Source organism: Poecilia reticulata, chromosome 3 (assembly GCF_904066995.2).
Source record: "Poecilia reticulata chromosome 3, P_reticulata-male-v2, whole genome shotgun sequence".
Taxonomy (NCBI): Eukaryota; Metazoa; Chordata; class Actinopteri; order Cyprinodontiformes; family Poeciliidae; genus Poecilia; species Poecilia reticulata.
The window spans coordinates 17009057-17028164 of NC_088832.1; the positions used below are offsets into that span (position 1 = coordinate 17009057).

The window sequence follows — 19108 nt, forward strand, 5'->3', positions numbered from 1 at the left end:
ATCTCCAGAAAATTATCTCAATTACAAGATAATTTGAGTTTAAGTTTTATCATTCAGTATTGCTGTCATGACACGTAGCAATGATCTAAAAATGTTGTGATTAATGAAGGATGTTCCTAGTTATGACTTCTACTGCTTGAAATTTGATTGAAATTTGAAATACCAAAATATGTTAATCATATCAATCAAACAAGCAGAACACCAAAAATAAACAAATTTATCTTGCATTAGTAAACCAGATTAACTGTTTTGTTAATAGAAATGAGCACTGTTATCTGCAGATAATCCAAATAAAAAGTGTTTATCTATGGATAACTTTCAGAACAAAACTAAATCAAAAGATGACCACTCTCGGCTTCTTTACAGGTATGGTGTGATTAATTTGAGGAAATTTTGCACATAAAAGACCACAGATCTAATTTATGTATCGTAAATACCCAAAATAAGTTAATGATTATGTAAGGATCTTCTGGCATGCAGAGAAACATTTGTTTACATTGAAAATGGGTTTGGGTCAGTTTGCCTATTCACCAATTTGTTTATCTAACGTAATGCAACTTTGCCTTCCATTTTGTATGAAGAACAATTTCTTCCCCGTGTATGCAACTTATTAGGCGTCAGTCTGATTTTCTTAAGTGATTATTTTCAGAAATTTTAGTGATAAATGCTTATAATTTATTGAATTACAAATTATTTGGGAAGGATTTGTTTTTGAACCTATTACATTTACATTGGTTTTGTCACTTTCAATCAAATTCAAAACAACTTACATCATGTTACTGACATGTATTTTTCAGATTCATGAAACCCAATTTTCTTATGCTAGATTATGATCAGTATATAAAAAACAGCTTAAATTGTAGGTTGTCAAAGTGTGTATGAAACGTCTCCGTCAGGTTCAGATTGATGACAAAATGTCCTCCAGAAGACGACATTTTATACCAAACTTGTTCCAGGTATAAAACAACAAAAAACTACAAACTACGATTGGAAAATAGGCAAAATGACCAGCACCCATTGACAGTCTGTTTGAAATGTTTACATGGCTTATGTATGCCTGCTACAGTGTAAGAGAATCCTGAATACCTCAGTGCTGCTCTTTCAGAACAAAAACTGCAAAAGTGACGAAGCAATTAATTATTGGCAACTATATATGGTCTATTTTAAAAACATTTTGGTGTTGCTAGTTCACAAATAATGGCATAACTCACTGTTAGTCCAACAACAGCTGACATCTAAATGTCCTGATGAAAATAACTACATTTGAAAACTTGTACAAATAAACAGGAAGGTCAAACGTTCATGATGGTTATACTTTACATGATATGAAGATGGATTGAAACATGATTGCCTGTTATCTTAAATTAGCGGTAGTCATATATTTCGACAAATGTCACCACACTTAACACTTTCGATGTAAAATTGCAATTTTACTCAAATAACCTGTAGTTTCTAACATGAAAAAATATGATCTTTTGATCACTTAAAAGAATTTTCCCAGACCAGAAAATTATCCCAGCAACACCACAGAATACATTATGACACCCTCACATGCTGTAAAGCACCCAGTCTGACCAGTTTTATTTAATTTTTTTATTTTTACTTTGACATGCAGAGTCAGTGGAATACCCCTTTAACTGTGTCTGCCTTTTCCACTGCTCAGTAGTGCAGCGATGGGTGTGTCGATACTGACGTGGGTGTTGTATGAATCTACCACCAGCACCACAAACAAGTTTTGGCTTCAAGCACCACCAGCCATGAGAGACAAATCTCTGGATGTTATTGAAAAAAATAAAAATAAACAGCTCACACAGGATGCCCCACACAGGATGGGGCAACGGTTACTGTAGTTATGAATTTAAAAGAAATGTTTCAGTGACAATATTTATTGACAACATAAAACAACACGGTAAATGTTACTCCAGAAAGGGTTTGGACATCTTTACTTAAAGCAGCATAAAAGAAAAGATATTTAAGATTTAAGAAAATGTGCTATTTCATAGTAACTGAAAACAGAATGATAGTTTTTCATAAGACAAAAAAGACATAATTAGATTTTCTACATCTACCCCTATTAAGTTTTTATTGATTTCGTCTTGGGGGAGAAAAATAAACATCCATTCCGCCATTGTCTTTCGTTTATCTAAGATTGAGTTGTGAAGGCAAGAGATCCTGAAGCGAACCCCAGACGTATCTCTCCCCAGTGACGTCCTCCAGCTTATTCCGGGGGATTCCAAGGTGTTCCCAGGCCAAATGAGATCTATAATCCCTGCAGCATGTTCCATGTCTTCCCCAGGGTCTTCTCCCAATGAGACATGCCCATAAAGCCTTTACAGGGTGGAGCCCAGGGGGCATCAACCACTTCGACTTCCTTCTTTTTCTACTTTTTTACACCCTATCTCTAAGGCTAAGCCTTCCCATCTTGGAAAGTTTTTTTTTTTTGGTCGCTTGTATCCAGGCTCTCGTCCTTTTGGTCAGGATTTATATATCATGATCATAAATAGGAGCCAGAACATAATTGAACTGGTAAATTGAGAGCTTTGCTTTTTTGCCCAACTCTTTTGTTATTACAAAAAACCTGGAAGAGTCACTCCATTATTGCAGATGAAGGCCCCAAATCTGTCTGCCCATCCCCCTCTGCATCCTACTGTTACTCGTAAACAAGTTACCTACATACTTAAGCTTGTCTGATTGAGCCAGAGACTAATATCCAACACAAAAGATACAGTTAACCTTTTCTGGTTTAAAACCATGGCCTCAGACTTATAGGAGCTGACCTCATTCCAGTCACTTCACAATCAGCAGAAAAACACTAAAGATCATGTTGGAGGTGATGGGCCAAAGAACCCGACAGAACCACATCATCTGCGAAAAGCAAAGATGAGATCCTGAGGTTCCCAAACCAGACACACTCCTTGACTACACCTTGAAATCTTGCTCTTGAACATCACAAACAAGATTGTGACAAGGGGCAGCCATGAATATTATCACGTTTTTCTCCATTTGTGCATTATGTCTGAAGAAACAATGAGAAATATTTCTAATACGACCATTTCACGATTGTGCATCAGGATTTAGTTTTAATGATGTTTGCAGATATGGTATATTGGGAAAGTAATGTTTCATCTTGCTTTCCTACACATTTGGTTAACACAGTTTGATTACTACAGAAACTTCTTGCTCCATTGCTACCTTTTATCATCCAGCAAAACAAACACACTAAGGCCAGAAAGCTCAGATGAGCCAAAATGAGAAATAAAATATCTTCATCCATGTGAGTCCAGTTTTGTTCAGGTTAGAAAAAAACCCTAAAAACTTAACAGATGCTGAAAGGGTAGGATTTCCTCTTGAAATGATTTTCCACCCTCTGTAACAAACAATAGATGTGTACATATATTAATCATGTCTGTCTACTTGATAACAAAAAGCCCTTCATTTTGGGTTTCACCATTTACAAAGCGATTATTCATGCATAATGTTTGCCCAAGAGGAGCTAAAACAGTCTGGATTCAAATCATTTTTAGTAAATAATGCCAATTTATTACATATTCTGTCAATTTGTTCATACTTGAAATAAATCCTGTACAAAATGTACAATTTATGTCTTATTAAAATTGTTTTGTCCAAAATACTGAAAATGACATGCATTCAAAAAAACATATAAAATGTATATTTTTCTTTTTAAAAAAATCCTCATTGAAAAATATTCAGTAAGAGCAGCCCTGAGCTTTCAGGATTTCCTGAGACATGATCAGAAGTCTTTGTTTTTAAATATATTCTTCACTTTCACCACAATATCAGTGGATATTTTACCCTGTTTTTTTTCTATCTAATTTTATTTACCTTAACTTTTGCAGCAGTATCATTGTGGATTTTAAAGGAGACTACTTGTTCATACGTGCATTCATGAAAGGATTAGACAAATTCTAATATTTCAGTGGCATCATTGAGGGTTTTATGATGTTTTAAATAATTTTGAATTTCAGGTCACTGGACAGGAGAGCTTAAAAAAAGGGAGATCTTCAAGGCCTGTGAAAATTGCAGAAAGCGACGCGGATGTAAGTACACGTTGCCAGAGTTTACAGAACAAACGCCCTGTTTATCAGCCTCCCTTTTCTCCGTGATCTTCACTTCCGACTTCTGACAATCCACTACTGAGACGCGGCTGACTTCAGTCTGACTTTACTGTGCGCTTTAGTGTGGTTTTCTGTGTGTGTTTTTAACTTGCGGTAAACAGAGGCAGCAGAGCTAAGGGAACATGTGTGTTGCAACACTGTGGGGACACGCATCCACGCTGCACAGTGTGGGCCTGAGAGTATCGACCACAGCTTTTATTTTTCTCCCCACAATTTAAAGGGAAAAATGCATGTAATGGGAGTTTTAGATGTTGGGCTGTTAAATTTTTCAGTTTGATTTGCCTGATCCTGCTTTTTTCGTTCTTTGTTTTGCGCTGAATGGAGGTAAATAGGATGGATGTCTTGGCTTTTCATCATTAGCATTGTTCCACTTTAACAATTTATTAGAAATTGCCAGTAAATTTGTCTGAACAATGAATATTTCATGCAATTAAAAACAACAATATGTGGCAGCCAAATAAAAACAGCTTAATTATTAATTGAACAGAATGATAAATAGATCGGAGGAGGAGGGGGTGAAATACAGTGGGTGAGAAAGACTGTGAACTCGACAGTTTGTGTTGTTTTCATAAACACATAACCCATTTCTGGGAAAACAATTCTGTCACTCTCAGTAAACAAGCCTTTCTCCAGCAGTGAATGTGAAAATATGGATTTTTGATTATGATTACTCATAATGGGTATTACCAAATCTTTCCCCCTAACTAGACAGCGCAGAGCCTTTTGATATATCTTACTGTGTTGATGAGGAGAACTCCTCTGGGCTTTTTACAAAGATGAGCCTTATTGACAGACGGAGAAGGCTACAGTAGACGATCAATGCGTCTCCGGCGGCTGCAAGAGCTGAATGAAGACAAGAATGGAGCGTTTGGCCTCTGTTGTAAACACATGCTCTGTTTATCACCCCATTCTGTTTTATCTCTTTCCTGATTCTCTCTTGCTTTACTTTTCTACTCTGAAGTGTGAAGTATTATATATGGATTGCTTAGAGGGGGGATATGGATGCTCTTCTTTGTTTTCATCTGTTCTTATTACATCTGTTTGTTTTTCCTGCAGGTCAAACTAAGTCGACTTTGTGAACAGGACAAGATTCTTCAGGAACTCGAAGCAAGGATACGTAGTTTGAAGGAGGACAAGGTGTTTTCTTTTTGTTCTTTAATCATGATTAATAATTTAAAGATCTCCGGAGCTCATCGTTTTTAATAGTTTTGCCCACTAAAATCCTTCGGTTCGACATTACTGGCTCAAATCTGTGTGAATGTTTCAACTAAAGAGGAGATGATACATCAGTCCTCTGAGATGGGAAATGTCTGTGGACTTTTGAAACTTCAAAAATCCACAACATATGTTACTGCTCTGTGAGGGGAAAACTACAAGCTCGACAATACAGAGTGAGATGTCATCGGGGCCGTGGAACTTCTTTTACCAATTCATCGGTACCTCTGCTGGTAGAACGTTAAGGAAGCATAACAAATACATGTATGGACGCTAAAAACTGAAGTCACAGTATTTTTGCACAGTTTAGCAGTTGGTAGCGCTGTTGCCTTGCAGCAATAATCTCCTGGGTTTGAATCCTGCTCCAGGGATCTTTCTGCAATGAGTTTGCATGTTCTCCCTGTGCATGTTTGGATTCTCTCTTGGTATTCTGGCTTCCTCCAAAACAGTCAATAACCACCTGTTAGGTTAATTGATTACTCTAAATTGATCTTGTGTGCCCCACAATGACGCAATGACAGCTGGAGATGGGCAACAATGCCTGCAACCCTGTAAGTGACTGAATTGTCACTGTACTTGATATATAGTGGCATAAATTATTTTTATTTTCCCCTACACTCACTTTAGAACCACTTTTTAATAACACTTCCTTTATAAATATCCACAGTATAATAAAACTTTTAAAAGTATCCTTTCTGGTTTGCGTTTTGATGTGACATTTTGAGATTATCACTGGCCCCCATGTAACAACCTCTATTAAAACTGACTGGAGGCACCCCTGATTGCCAAATATGATGAGGAAACTAGATACATTTGTCTTTTATTGCAGTTGCATTAGTTAAGATGCACCAAAAGGTTTGCAGTTTACAAACTGAAAGCTTTTGGGATTTTGCCTCCCTTATGATGTGTCTTAAAATTCAAAGTAAAAGAACAAAAAATTATAATCAAAAATAAGGTTGCCAGGAATTGGCAACCTTTAAAAGAAGGTTGTTTTTTTAATGTTAGATTTTTTTTTTCTCACTGAAAAAATGTACTCAAATTACAGGTTGGATTTTTAAACATTTTTGAGTGTCAGATTATATATGTTGAAGTAAAAGATTAATGTAGTCTTAGGCTTTTTATACATCTTAACTAAGGGTGCCAATATGTGGTGAGATGTATTTAGTAAAAAGCTGTTTCTGAATTTCTAAATGGAGAATTCTTCCCACTGAGAAAATGTACCCAAATTAAAGGTTGGATTTTTCTGGTTTATGTTATGTAGTAAAATATTAATTTATGTTAAGGTTCTTCTACACATCTTCACCAGAATTGGCAATAAATATGAATAGCTACTGCACTGAGACTTCCTGCTCCTGTTTTTTTTTCTTCTCTTCAGGACAAGTTGGAATCTGTGCTGGATGTTTCCCACCACCAGATGGAGGAGTATCGAGATCAGCCGGCTCACGCTGAGAAAATTGCCTATCAGCAGAGATTGTTGCAAGAGGATGTGGTCCACATCAGGGCTGAAATATCTCAAGTGTCCACCGTAAGACCCAAGCTTCTCACTAATATTACAGATAAAAAAAAACTAACAAAAAACTGCAGCTCATTTGAGCTTTAAATATAACTAGTGCCATGTATTTTTCCACAAAAAAAGATTAGCTAGAAGGATGCTCTATTATTTCTCTGCTATTCTGGGTGTTGTGTTTCTTTAATTACTTGAGAACAAGATGTTCACTTCTGTTTTTAGTTCCCTTTTAGCTATTTCTGCAGCTGGCGCACATTGTTTCAGGTTGACTGTGACTATCAAAATGAGTGATTTGGGGAGAAACCTGAGGCTGTGAAAAAACTCATGAGTGTATTTCTCGGCAACATGGGTTAAAACGTTATCTGATATTCAAAATATTTAGCATTTGAATAGAGAATATCTAGTTTCAAATCTGCAGTTACAAACTAACCACAAGATTACAGGAAGTAAACAAGCACATCCTTTATTATTTGTCAGGTGTTGGTATTTAGTGTGGCTACAATAGAATGTAGTCAGTGCATATTTTAATCATATATGTACATTTACAATACAAACGAGTATATTTCAAGATATGTGAAATGCACATGTGTAAAAGGACGGCTACATGTTTCTTGAAATTAATTAAGTAAACATGGCTGTCCAAGAAAAGTTCATAATCTCAAAGTTGTGTTTTTTATTATGTCATAGTCGGAGAGTGTGTCTGATTTCTCTATAGGAGATGGAGAATGCATGGAATGAGTATACCCGACTGGAGAAAGATGTGGACTGGCTGAAGTCAGCCCTGCAGGGACAGATGAACCGCCATGATCTTTCCCAGGTCTATCTCTCTTTGCAGCCTTTCACTTTTATTCTGCACAGGCTTTAATCAGGAGGAGCTACAAATTATAAATTTTAAATTCTCATTCAAGGCAAAAAGGGATTTGGTCTGCGTCTGTTCAAAGATCATCCGTCAGTTTCATCTGATTTGGATGAAAGACAGACTTTGTATTTGGGTAGTTGTACAGTAAGCGTTGAAGACAGTCCATGTGTTCTGTCTGCTAATGTTGGAGCGGTTCTGTGTTTTTCTCTCTGAGCAGCAGGAGAAAGTGCAGCTCAGAAAAGAACTGTGGAGGATTGAGGATGTTATTGCAGGACTCTGCACCAATAAAGCTAATTACAAAGTCACAATTGCTTCTGTTACCAACCCAGGTGAGGTCACAAATGAGAAATCCAAACACTAGCAGCGCTATCTGAAACTTGTGTGCCCTAATCTTACTTACTACTTAAGCACTGAATGTTTTTTCTTTGAAAAAACAATAATAATAAAAGCAGTGTCTATGCATCTTCTTTTTATATTTTTATGCACATGACACTCTCCAGAGAGAAAATTTGTGCCTTCAGTGCCAGTATCATCAGTGCCTTCTGTGTCTGGGAGCCAGACTGCTGTGGAGATGAGATTGTCCCAGCAGCAGCCGCAGCAGAGCCCCCACCTCAGCCATGAACCCACGCTTACCTCCAGTTTCAGCCAACAGCCATTACAACACTCTGCTACCATCTTCAGTGGCTTCAAATGGGTGAGTGAACAACTCTTTATGTATCCTCGAACCCACACCATCTAATCCAACACCTGGTTATATAACCTGCCAGGTTACACACTTGGCTTCCACTCCTCCCCAAATCTATTCACGTTTCCAACACGCTCGTTTTGATGCTACATCTTTCTAATGCAGGTAAGGGAATTATTGCTGATAATAACTTCAAGCAGACCATTACTTTACAAACTCTGAACCAACCCCTTCAGTCATCACCATACTTGAATGCTTCACCCATTAAATGTCAGTGGCATTGAATGACATCTCTTAAAAAAATCAATAAAGTTTAAAAAATGCCAAGTTGATTATCAATTCCTATGGTGTATTTGTTAAATGTCAGTTTTAGAAATTAAGGTCTGTCTTTTGGGGTGAGAGTTTTAACAAAATGCACCTTTACAAGAAAGTTGCATTTAAAAAAAAGGACCAGAACAGGAAAGATATCTTTGATTTTTAGAATAACACCCTTGTAGTTTATTCAACTATTTATTAAACTTATAGGGACAAATTCTGCCTGAATTCTTAAAGAAACTTGAAATAACCTTTTATAAACTTAGTGCAGTGTTTATATACTGGTAATACAAAGACTGTATTTTTCATTTCAAGTTTCTCTAAGTGGCTCATAGTTGTCTGTGTGTGCAGTGTGAAGAAGATGTGCCTCCCAGACCTCCTCTACCTCAGCTCTACAGTCCAGAGGAGCATCCTCCCGCAGTGCCGCCATTGCCCCGGGAGACGACAGTCATCAGACACACCTCCGTGCGTGGCCTCAAGCGACAGTCTGACGAACGCAAAAGGGATCGAGAGATTGGCCAGTACACAAATGGGGACAGTAAAGTACGTGAGTTTGTTTTTTTTTTATGTTTGTGCTACTGACGTTCACAGATCTGAACCTGTTTCTTTTTGTTTTTTATCATTTGTGTGTCTTTCAGGTGGAACTGCGGCCTTTTCTGAGTGATCCGGAGCTCATAGGAGCCGGAGATGGCTGCAGTGTTGTAGCATCTGGCCGAGATGGAGGTTACCAGACGTTACCAAGCAGAGGTAGATGAACTGAACAGATTCTAACCCTGGCAGGTTATGCTTCAGATTGTGTGTTGTCTTAACATTATTAGATGCTTTTTTTAAATTATTATTTTAAATATCAAAGAGAGAACAATGTTTTATTATTTGTTGACTTCCCTTCAGGGGCAGCTAGCTCCTCACTGAGGGTGAATCAGTCTTCGAGCATCTCCTCATATGTGACTATTCGAAGATCTACTTCAGCTGCTGGTGTGACGGTGAGAGTTGGAAACAAAATAAATGAGAGTCTCGGCAGATCCAACCTTCATATGCCACAAAGTTTACTCACACTTCACTTCGTTTTAAACTACCTTAGCTCTAAAAATTAGATTTCTCTTTTTTCTTATATATATATATATATATATATATATATATATTTTTTTTTTTTTTTTTACTGGAAAATTTAAAATGTTTTTTACCTTCCACTTGGGTGTTCAATTTTATTTTTGTGAAATATATATATATATATATATATATATATATATATTTTATTTTATTTTTTTATTTTTTTTTGCTGTCTGCTGCATCTTTCATTCTTCTTTTCAACTTCATTTCCTCCTACTCATCTCAGGAGAAACCAAAAAGTGCCTTGGAGCGCCTGTACTCGGGGGACAAGGTGCAGCATCAGCAGAGGGGGAAGATGAGTGCCGATGAGCAGCTAGAGAGGATGAAGAGGCACCAGAAGGCCCTTGTCCGCCAGCGCAAACGCACCCTGAGTCACGGAGACCGACATGCATCTCCGACGTCGCGTGGTTCTTCTTCGTCGCGCCCGCTCTCGGCAGACTTTGGATCAGTATGTTACTAGAACGTTACCACTCACACTCTCTCATGCATGACGCCAACCTAACGGAGAGTGGGGATCGACAGTAATGCATGCCTTCACTCGGAGCAGATAGTTTTCCTTTTTTTCCAGACATAAGTTGAATGTTAAACCAATAAGTTAGTGATTTGTGTTTTGTTCACTGTTTAACTGTGTATGTGTTTGTTCAATGTGTGTTGTTTTCAGTCACTGATTGTTTTTGACTGCAGACAAAATAACAGCAGCCTATAATTTGGCTATGACTCTGTTTTCCCTGACTTAACAATATCAACATTTAAGAAAGCCAACTCTAGTACTACACAGTAGGTCATACACACTGAAAAAAACTTAGATTACATGGATTATCTCCTTTTGGATTATCTCCTTTTGTTATAAGGTTTATACAGAGATGAACAATGCCTTGCAAAAGTAATCGTACCCCTTGCACTTTTGTGTATTTGTACAGAAATTGGTTCATAATATCTTTGCGGTAGAGGAAGAACGCATAGCTTTCAAGGAAAATTAAAGATCTGAAAAGTGTGACGTGCATTTGTATTTAGGCCCCCTAAGTCAGTCATGTGTAGAACTATTTTTCGCTTTTGGTCTACAGATCGATATGCTTTGATCTGAACCGTTTCCTCGGAGCTCTGATTCTACCTTCGCTGCAGCTTTAAGTCTTGTTTTGTTCCAGCATCATTATCTGTTCAGCTCCATCCATCACCTCAGCAACTCTGACCAGCTTTGCTGTCCCTGCTGAAGAAAAAGAAATCCCCGCATTATGATGCTGTCGCTAACATGTTTCATCATAGGAATGATGTTCTAAGAGTGATTTGTATTGCTTCATTTTCTACCACTCTGTGTTCTGAGCGTGGGCGCAGAAAAGTTAATTATTGTTTTAAATTGATCAGAAAACTTTCTTCTACGTGTTTGCTGTGAGCACTATGTGGCTTGTGGCAAATTTTTACTAAACAGTATTTCTTATGGCTTTCATTCAGCAATGACTTTCTTTTTGCAAGCTCGTCTATAAATACCATGTGTGTGGAGAGCAGCACTAACAGTTGTCCTGTCAACATATTTCTCCCACCTGAGCTGTAGATCTCTAGCTCTTTCAGAGTTATCACGGGTCTTTCGATTGTTTCTCTGTTTAACGTCATCCTTATCCATCCTGTCATTTGAGTTAAATGATCATATCTTTGTCGATTTGCAGTTGTGTCGTACATTTTCCTTTTTTGGATTAAGAAGTCAAATTGTTTGGTTAGATGTTCAAGCAGTCTGGGATGCGCTCCTTGATTCTCACGACGCCGTTTGTTCGCTATCGCTCTGTGACGAACCTCGAAGGCCTTCACAGAACAGCCATATTTATGTTTAGATAAAAAATTCATAGGGTTTTAATCTGTAGCCAATTGGTTTTCCTCAAAGTGCATTAGGACCATAAAAGTATATGGGACTATATACATTTACACACTGACATTTCTAAATTCCTGATTGTAAAATGAAACTCCTGCAGCATTTTCCTGGCACGACACAATCATGCATTCTCTTACAGAAACATGAACATGTGTAATTGTAGTGTGGCAAAAATAATAATAAGGGGTGTTCATGCTTTTGCATAGCAATGTCGATACGTACTAAATGGTTATATTTTATACTGTGCCTAGATAATATTTAAAAACTGTTAAATATGATTAACTGAATTATTTAAAACAAATAATACTAATTATCTTCAATAAAAACACTTAGTGCCATCCAGTCATCGCTATCCATCCGTTCTTCTTGTTCTTGACTGATTTTGTCACTTGGATTCAATCCTGAGTGCTTTGTGTTTTCAACCCATTACAGTGTTGATGTACTGGATATCATCAGCTCATTAGTCATCGCTCTTCTCATTTAGATAATAGAGCCTGCTGTTCATTAATTAACTGCTATTGCATCCACGCGCTCCATTGGTGTGGTTTTGTGTGTGTGTGTGTTTGTCTGTTGTGTGTGTGCATGGAAAGAGAATGAAAGTAGCCACTTAACCACTGACCAGAATGTTAACTAATGCCTCAACACACATTAAGCTCACTTTTCTCAACTTCCGCATAGCTTTCTTTCTTTTTGTTTCTAGATGAAAAGAGGGCGTGTGAAGTTGTGAATCCTGACTTAGTATTGTCCTGTTTCTCAGTCTTTTTGGAACAAATGGTGATGTCAATCAGTTTGATATCAAAAAGTAGCTTAACTGTCTTATCTGGTAACTGGACAAAAACCTTTCTCTTTCAATTGTGAATGTTGTTAAAAAAAGAAAAAATAAACAGCATTTTCTAAATATTTTTCATTGCCACGTTTTCTTTTAAGCAGTGATTTTTAATTTTTTTTTCATGACCACACAAAGTTGTCTTGTTTGAAGCTGCAGTATGTAACTTTTATGAAAAATATTTTTTAAATCAGTATTATCATATGTGTGGACAGTGCAATATAAGACAAATAATCTGTGAGAAAAAATAGAGCACCTCTGCCTTCTACCAGTGCTCCCAGTACTAACTGCAGAAATACACAATTCAGGCTGAAACAACCAATCAGGGTTGTTTAGCGCTGTCAATCACTCTCATATACTGCTCACCTCCACCCACCCCCCTTGCTCTCTCCTATGCTATAGGTAGTTTACCACAATATATAGAGCCATACATGCTCAGGCTAGTTAGCATGGTCATCGATGAAGGTGAATAAACAGTTTTCTTTTAATGGCAAGTTATTTCTCTGCCATTAGCACATTGAGCAGCACATACAGGAGCTTGATTGGCAGCGGTAAGACCTTAATTCTGGGTCTGAGTGGTTGTTTTTGGTGCATTTCTGCAGACAGCCATTGTAGCACTGGGAGGAGGTGGGGGAGCTTGATTTTTTTTCACAGATTATCTGTCTCATGCCATCCTGTCACAACATGGTGACAGCTTTAACAAATATTGTAAAAAAAAACCCCCCAAAAAACATTTTTTTAAAAATTACATTGTGCAGCTTTCAATCTTTTGTTAGTGTTATTTCCTGTTTATTTCTGTAGGATTTTGCTTCTCACCTTATATCACTGTCAATGAGTTTCATAGTGCAGTGTGTTTTGAAATCTCTCACTTTCATGTATGCATGCGTACATCTATGCACGCGTCTTGTGTTTTTCATTTCTGACTGCATCCAAAGAAAGAAAAAAAAATAAAAATCTCATCAGCTTTTAAGATCAAGTAAGGACTATAAACATCTGATGTCTGCTCTAGTAAAGCCAAGTGAGCCGAGTCATTTTCACTTTTAGTCAATGCGACCCGAAGACGGCTCCCGGTGATTTGTTTTTCACGTTCTGTCTCTTCTGTCCAGTGGAAGAGGGAGCAGGAGTTTGACCTGCAGTTACTGGAGAGGGCCGTTCAGGGGGAGGAGGCTCAGGCAGTTAGGAGTGTCCAGGGGGAGGAAAGACCCCCTGAGCATAAAGAGAGACCCCGCTCGCAGTCTGACGAATGGCTGACATTCCACTCCACGGCCACAACCCCTCCCACGCATGAGGTCGACCTGGAGCCGCTGGAGTATGACCTGGACCTAAGCAAAGAGGTGACGTGGCCTTTTCTGACCTATGAAAACAAATTAAAAAGACGGGACTTTAAACAGAAAATAAATACTGTGAACGTGAAGTGGAAAAAATACCGCATGACCCAAATCACCTTAGGACATTCAGCTTAAATAGAAATTTAAATTATAAATTCTGTTTTGAATCTTAGAAATAATCTTTGACTTGACCTAAAGTCACTGTCATTTAGAACATGAGCTTAATAGAAGGTTAAATAAAGCTATTTTTATTGCTAAATAGCAACATAGCAAATAGTTCATATTTTCTTCCTTTTCTTACTAAACTCTTTCACAGCAATGTAAAAGAAAAGACGACTCAGTTAATGCAGCTATTGCCAAGGGTGGCCAACCAGCTAAAAGGCTTAGGGGACTGTCACATTTCCACGTTAATCCAGGTTGCTTTGGATTACATTTTAACTTTTTACTTGGTAAGTTAGCATAATTTGCTCTTTGTATTTTGTATTTATTTAGTTCATAGTTGTCTAATATTTAAAATTGTTTGCTGATCTGAAACAAAAAAGTGTGACAGAAAAGCAAAAAAAAATAAAATAATAAAATAAAATCTACTTTTTCACAGTTCTGTGTTTCAGTTAGATTCATGGAGTTTGATGCTTGGGAGAACAGAAGCAGAAATGACAGTGGCAGAGCATTTGATTTGATAATCTGGAGGTAGTAATTAAAATCAGAAACAAACTCATCTTACACATGTTTTTTCACACATTCAATTATCTAATTAGTTCTTTTTACTATCCCAGATAACATAACTTATACTTTTTATTTTGTTTCTATTGTTTTTAAGGTGTGAGCATTGCTGTTATTTGACTGTCTCCTTGCTGCTTGATACAGAAGAAATGTTCCCTTTAGGAATAAATAAAAGATTGCTCTACTCTATTCTAATTTTTACTTCTTACTAATTTGTAAGAACTTTATCTCGGCCTCTATCTTTTAGTTGTGCAAGCCTCAGAAAGTGTTGATCCCAGAGCGCTATGTGGATTCAGAGCCTGAGGATCCACTCAGTCCTCAAGAAGTGGAAGAACGTCATCGGAAGGTGGAGCGTATCAAAAGCATTTTGGCAAAGTCAAGGTACCCAAGCTGCTTTCTAGCTAGATTCTGCTGAAATTCTGTTTTAAGTTTAGCTAATGATGATCATAATGATGTTGCCTTAGGGTTTTTAAGATGTTTTCCAAACATCGAGTTTGAAGAGGTGACAGATTAAAGGAAGTTTAGCATTAAGCGATAACTTAATTCACTGTGTGTCTTAGAGTCAGAACCCCATGTTGTTTTAACATTTCCCAATTTGGGTTTTCAGAGGGACAAATGATTTGGGTTATGGGAATTTCCAGCTCATTACACGTTTGACTCAGTTTGGTAATTATCTAGTGGTCTCTGAAATTCATTAACACGTTTTCTTAACATTCACTGTTGTATAAAATGATGTCCTAGAAAAGGATCAAGAGCATTAAAACTCTCCAGTTGAATGAACAACACAAGCAAAATCTCACCCATCACCTAAATAAACCTTTCAATCAATGTTTTTTTTTTCTTCTTCTCATTCTGCGTCTAAGCATTTCTAACCACACCATTATCGTGTCCATCTCTTTTATGGACAGCGTGCAAAACATAACCCCAGGAGTGTCTGTGGAGAAACCCGAGGTGGGTCAGGTGGCGCTCGACTCTGCTCTGCAGGAGCAGGAGAGGATCATCACCATGTCCTACGCTCTGGCCTCGGAGGCTTCCCTGAAGAGCAAACTTGTGGCAGGTTGGTCACTTGTATGAATCTGAATTATTATCTGGCCCCTGGAAGCCTGCGAGTAGGTGTCGGTCGTAAATCTTTGCGCTGTAAAAAATTACAACACATAAACATTTACAGAAATAATTAGCGTGGATTTCAGATTGATAAAGAACAGCAATGCTGACAGTTTGAGCAAAATTTATCCTGGCATCAAACTGTGGGGCGGGGGGGAGTAAAAGGAATCAAGGGAGGGAAGCAGCCTTTCAAGAAAGCTGGATTGATGAGAGGGGCGTAAGGTGCAGAGTCAAGCAATAAGGCTGTTCATTTCTTAATAAGTGAATATTATTTCTTATTACGAGTGCAGATAGTCTCTAATTGCAATCTGTGTAGGATCTTTTAGACAGGGGAGGAATCGCTTGATGAGGCCATTTTGTGTGCTGATCAATGGGCCCAGTCAAACTCTGCTCTCCATCTGCATGCCACTGCCGCCGCTTTGAACGCAGCTCTGAACCTGCATAAAAGACGCTACACTCACATCTCATCTCTTTCATACTCTTCAGCAGACAGGCGAGTTAATTTTCACTCTCGCTGCAGCAGATTGTCAGTCTGTCTGCCTTGCCGGCAACACGCTCGCCCGCGCGCGCGCGCACGCACACAGACACGAAAACGCACGCATATATCTGTCACACGCGGTAACACTCAAGCTGTCAGCGTGTGTGGAAGCTTAATATGCACAGTGAAGCAAAGTCAACAATTATAACATTATTTCCAGCATAGAGAAATGCCAGAGAATATAACCGGTGGCATCTTGTCAGTGCAGACTGAATCAATGACTTTCTCTGCCTTTGGTGTTAAAGTGAGGTCTGTTGGTGCACTTTCAAACTCATGAATTTAAAGAAGAGTCTTTTTCACAGCAGCATGCATGGCAGATTTCAGTTCCTCTGCCATAAAAGCAGCAATATTCATCACTGCAATTATATACAGGAGATATGACAAAGGTGTTTTGGATTGCTCAAGCTGTTGATGCATAAATAGCCCCCAAAAAAATCTATTTCCTCTATATGATAACTTGTCAGGAGTGTTAAGCTAGCACTCTTTGCATTGATTTATTGCTGTACAATTGATGCTGCAGACAATTGCTATGAAATGAGTCTCGTTCAAGATTTAATCTGAGAGAAATTAAATGAAATCTTTTGTTTTCATTGTGCATGACACGCTGAAATTACGAAATCTGCTTCTAAATGGTGTCGTATTAAATAAAATGGTTTTAGCAGTAAAGGCATGCATTCTCAGCAGAACATGAAATAAAGTAGTAATAGAATAGCAGAAGGTAGAAATCACATGTATCTATATACATGTGATATAGATGCATGTAATATAGAGGTTGATGTGAGATCGGTGACATGAGAACGAGGTGAAAGCAACAAACAGAGTTCAGTGCGGCGGGGAGACAATCTGAACTCAGGAGCTGAGGGAAAATGACTAAGTGAATACATGGGAAACTGAAACAAAACACAAAATTAAACTAAAGATTAAACAGACACTAAAATAAGAGTCTTTTTCTCTTATTTTGGTGTTATTTGTATTACACCAAAATAAGAAAATTCATACAGAAATAAAACATATTTAATAAGAATATTAAAACGAGAGATAACCAAGCATTGAACGACATGTTATAAATGTTATAAATATATATAAATAAAAAACATTTGCCAAAATGTTCTAAAAATGAAGTCAAGTTGACCAACGAAACACAAAGACCTATTTATCTATTTACTTCTTTTAAAAAAGATTTTATAAGACTTTTCATCAAAGGAAACTCAAACACATTTTCTAAGCGTAAACAGGAGTCAGCAGTCATGATCCTAAAATCCAGACATTCTTGTTTTAATTAAAACATTGCTCTTGTCCTATCATATACTTTTTCTATAACCTATAATTTGCAGTTGTATGTTTTAAGCTATTTTTAAATTAACATAATTAATTGTTGGGAAATGTGAGTATATTAACTATGAATAATACAAATGGATCCATCAGAGATGGAATAATCATTTATCTCTCAGATGTAAAATGAAAACATAGCAACAACTCAGTGAAAGTAATATCTTTCATTTATACAAGCTTTTATCAAACTGCGATAAAATGGCGAGCAGCCGCCCTCGCGACCCTGTAATGTTAAACTTGTTCATATAATGGATGGAATTAATCAAACACAGTTCATATTCATGTATCAAAGTACATAACAAACACATGATTACATGTCATATTTTTTGGAAACACTGTAAAACTTTTTACAACATTTATTTAACTTGGCCTTTGTTCTGCAAAAGTCAATTTAAAACCATCCAAGTTGTTTAGGAGGGAAATGTAAAAAATGAAAAAGCATTATTAAAGTTTTTGCATGAGGGTGTGCATCCTAATCTAGTACTTTATTGAAGAAGCCTTCCATTCAGTCCACCTAGTCTGCCTTGCAAAAGTTACTGAAATATTTCGTAATGTTTGAATTGAATGATGCAAACTGGCTTTATTGCATGACGTTGTATATTTGTTTTACCCTTCTCCTGACTGATCCCTTGTTCAGTGAGATCATTTTGATCTCTTCAACCTCCACAACTATGACTCAAGATATGTGATGTAAACGAGCAAAAGTTAAGAAAATCCTGCTAGGACATCTGAAGTTCATCTCACAATAAAAGAAGCGAATGCTGAGATTAAATAAAAATATGCTTCAACAAAATGTTAGGTTAAGGACTTGCACAGTTATTCAACCAAGACATTTGAGAATTTTTTTAATTTTTTTAATTTTAATATTTGTTCGTCTAACTTTTTTTTCAGGTTATTAATTATACAGAACATAAAATGCATTAAATGTGAATAATGTTGCGGAATTACATATGTTGATGTCTTTTATTACATTAAAAAAATGCAATTTTAACAATGTTGTGTACACTTTTATATGCACTCCAGGCAACATTTATATAAAGTGTCCTTATATTTGACAGAGACGAAAAACTTTGACAGCCGTGTTTCCTTTCAGAAAACCTTTTGTGCTTTTAAGTGCAATGCATCCCTCAGGTTATTGACTAACTCAGCTGACTAACCACTAGTGATGTTTTCTCTCTCTTCTCCTTTTGTCCTCCTTGTAGTTCCACCACAGGTTAACTTGCCCACCCCTCCTCCCCCGCCCCTTCCTCCTCCGCTGCCTCCTCCTCCTCCTCCGCCTCCTCCTCTTCCTACTGTATCCGTGGCGCCTCCCTCTCCTCTAAACAACGGGATTCACTACACTTTTGTCTAACGTGAAAAAAACAAAACAAAAACAAAGTAAGACCCTAATTGCATGTTTAAAGCTGCTCTAACATTCTGGAGGAATCACTGGTTGTCTGAGACTGAAAAGCTTCAATGCCGCTGTGTTGTGATTGGAGGAAGCACGTCTTGTTGGGGTTGGGGAAGCCCTGCCTCTGCTCCCATTATAATCAAAACAAACATCTGCAGGCAGTCTGCCCGTCCCACTGT

At 37.5% G+C, this 19108-nt stretch overlaps 1 protein-coding gene across 12 annotated transcripts in view; it reads left to right on the forward strand.

Moving 5' to 3' along the window:
• The window catches only part of plekha7b (pleckstrin homology domain containing, family A member 7b), a 78762-nt gene that overhangs the window by 57308 nt on the left and 2346 nt on the right, over nt 1–19108 (forward strand). For 10 of the 12 annotated variants that reach the window (XM_017304081.2, XM_017304082.2, XM_017304086.2 and 7 more), the window contains 14 exons: nt 3987–4058; nt 5193–5273; nt 6727–6876; nt 7574–7675; nt 7935–8046; nt 8218–8411; nt 9069–9260; nt 9356–9464; nt 9609–9700; nt 10054–10275; nt 13621–13848; nt 14813–14946; nt 15474–15622; nt 18742–18916. In XM_017304081.2, the coding sequence (XP_017159570.2) occupies nt 3987–4058; nt 5193–5273; nt 6727–6876; nt 7574–7675; nt 7935–8046; nt 8218–8411; nt 9069–9260; nt 9356–9464; nt 9609–9700; nt 10054–10275; nt 13621–13848; nt 14813–14946; nt 15474–15622; nt 18742–18890 (1986 nt within the window). In that variant the 3' untranslated portion in view covers nt 18891–18916. The remainder of the gene's footprint in view (nt 1–3986; nt 4059–5192; nt 5274–6726; nt 6877–7573; nt 7676–7934; nt 8047–8217; nt 8412–9068; nt 9261–9355; nt 9465–9608; nt 9701–10053; nt 10276–13620; nt 13849–14812; nt 14947–15473; nt 15623–18741; nt 18917–19108) is intronic. The other 2 variants (XM_017304085.2, XM_081605160.1) reach the window with 1 other exon arrangement.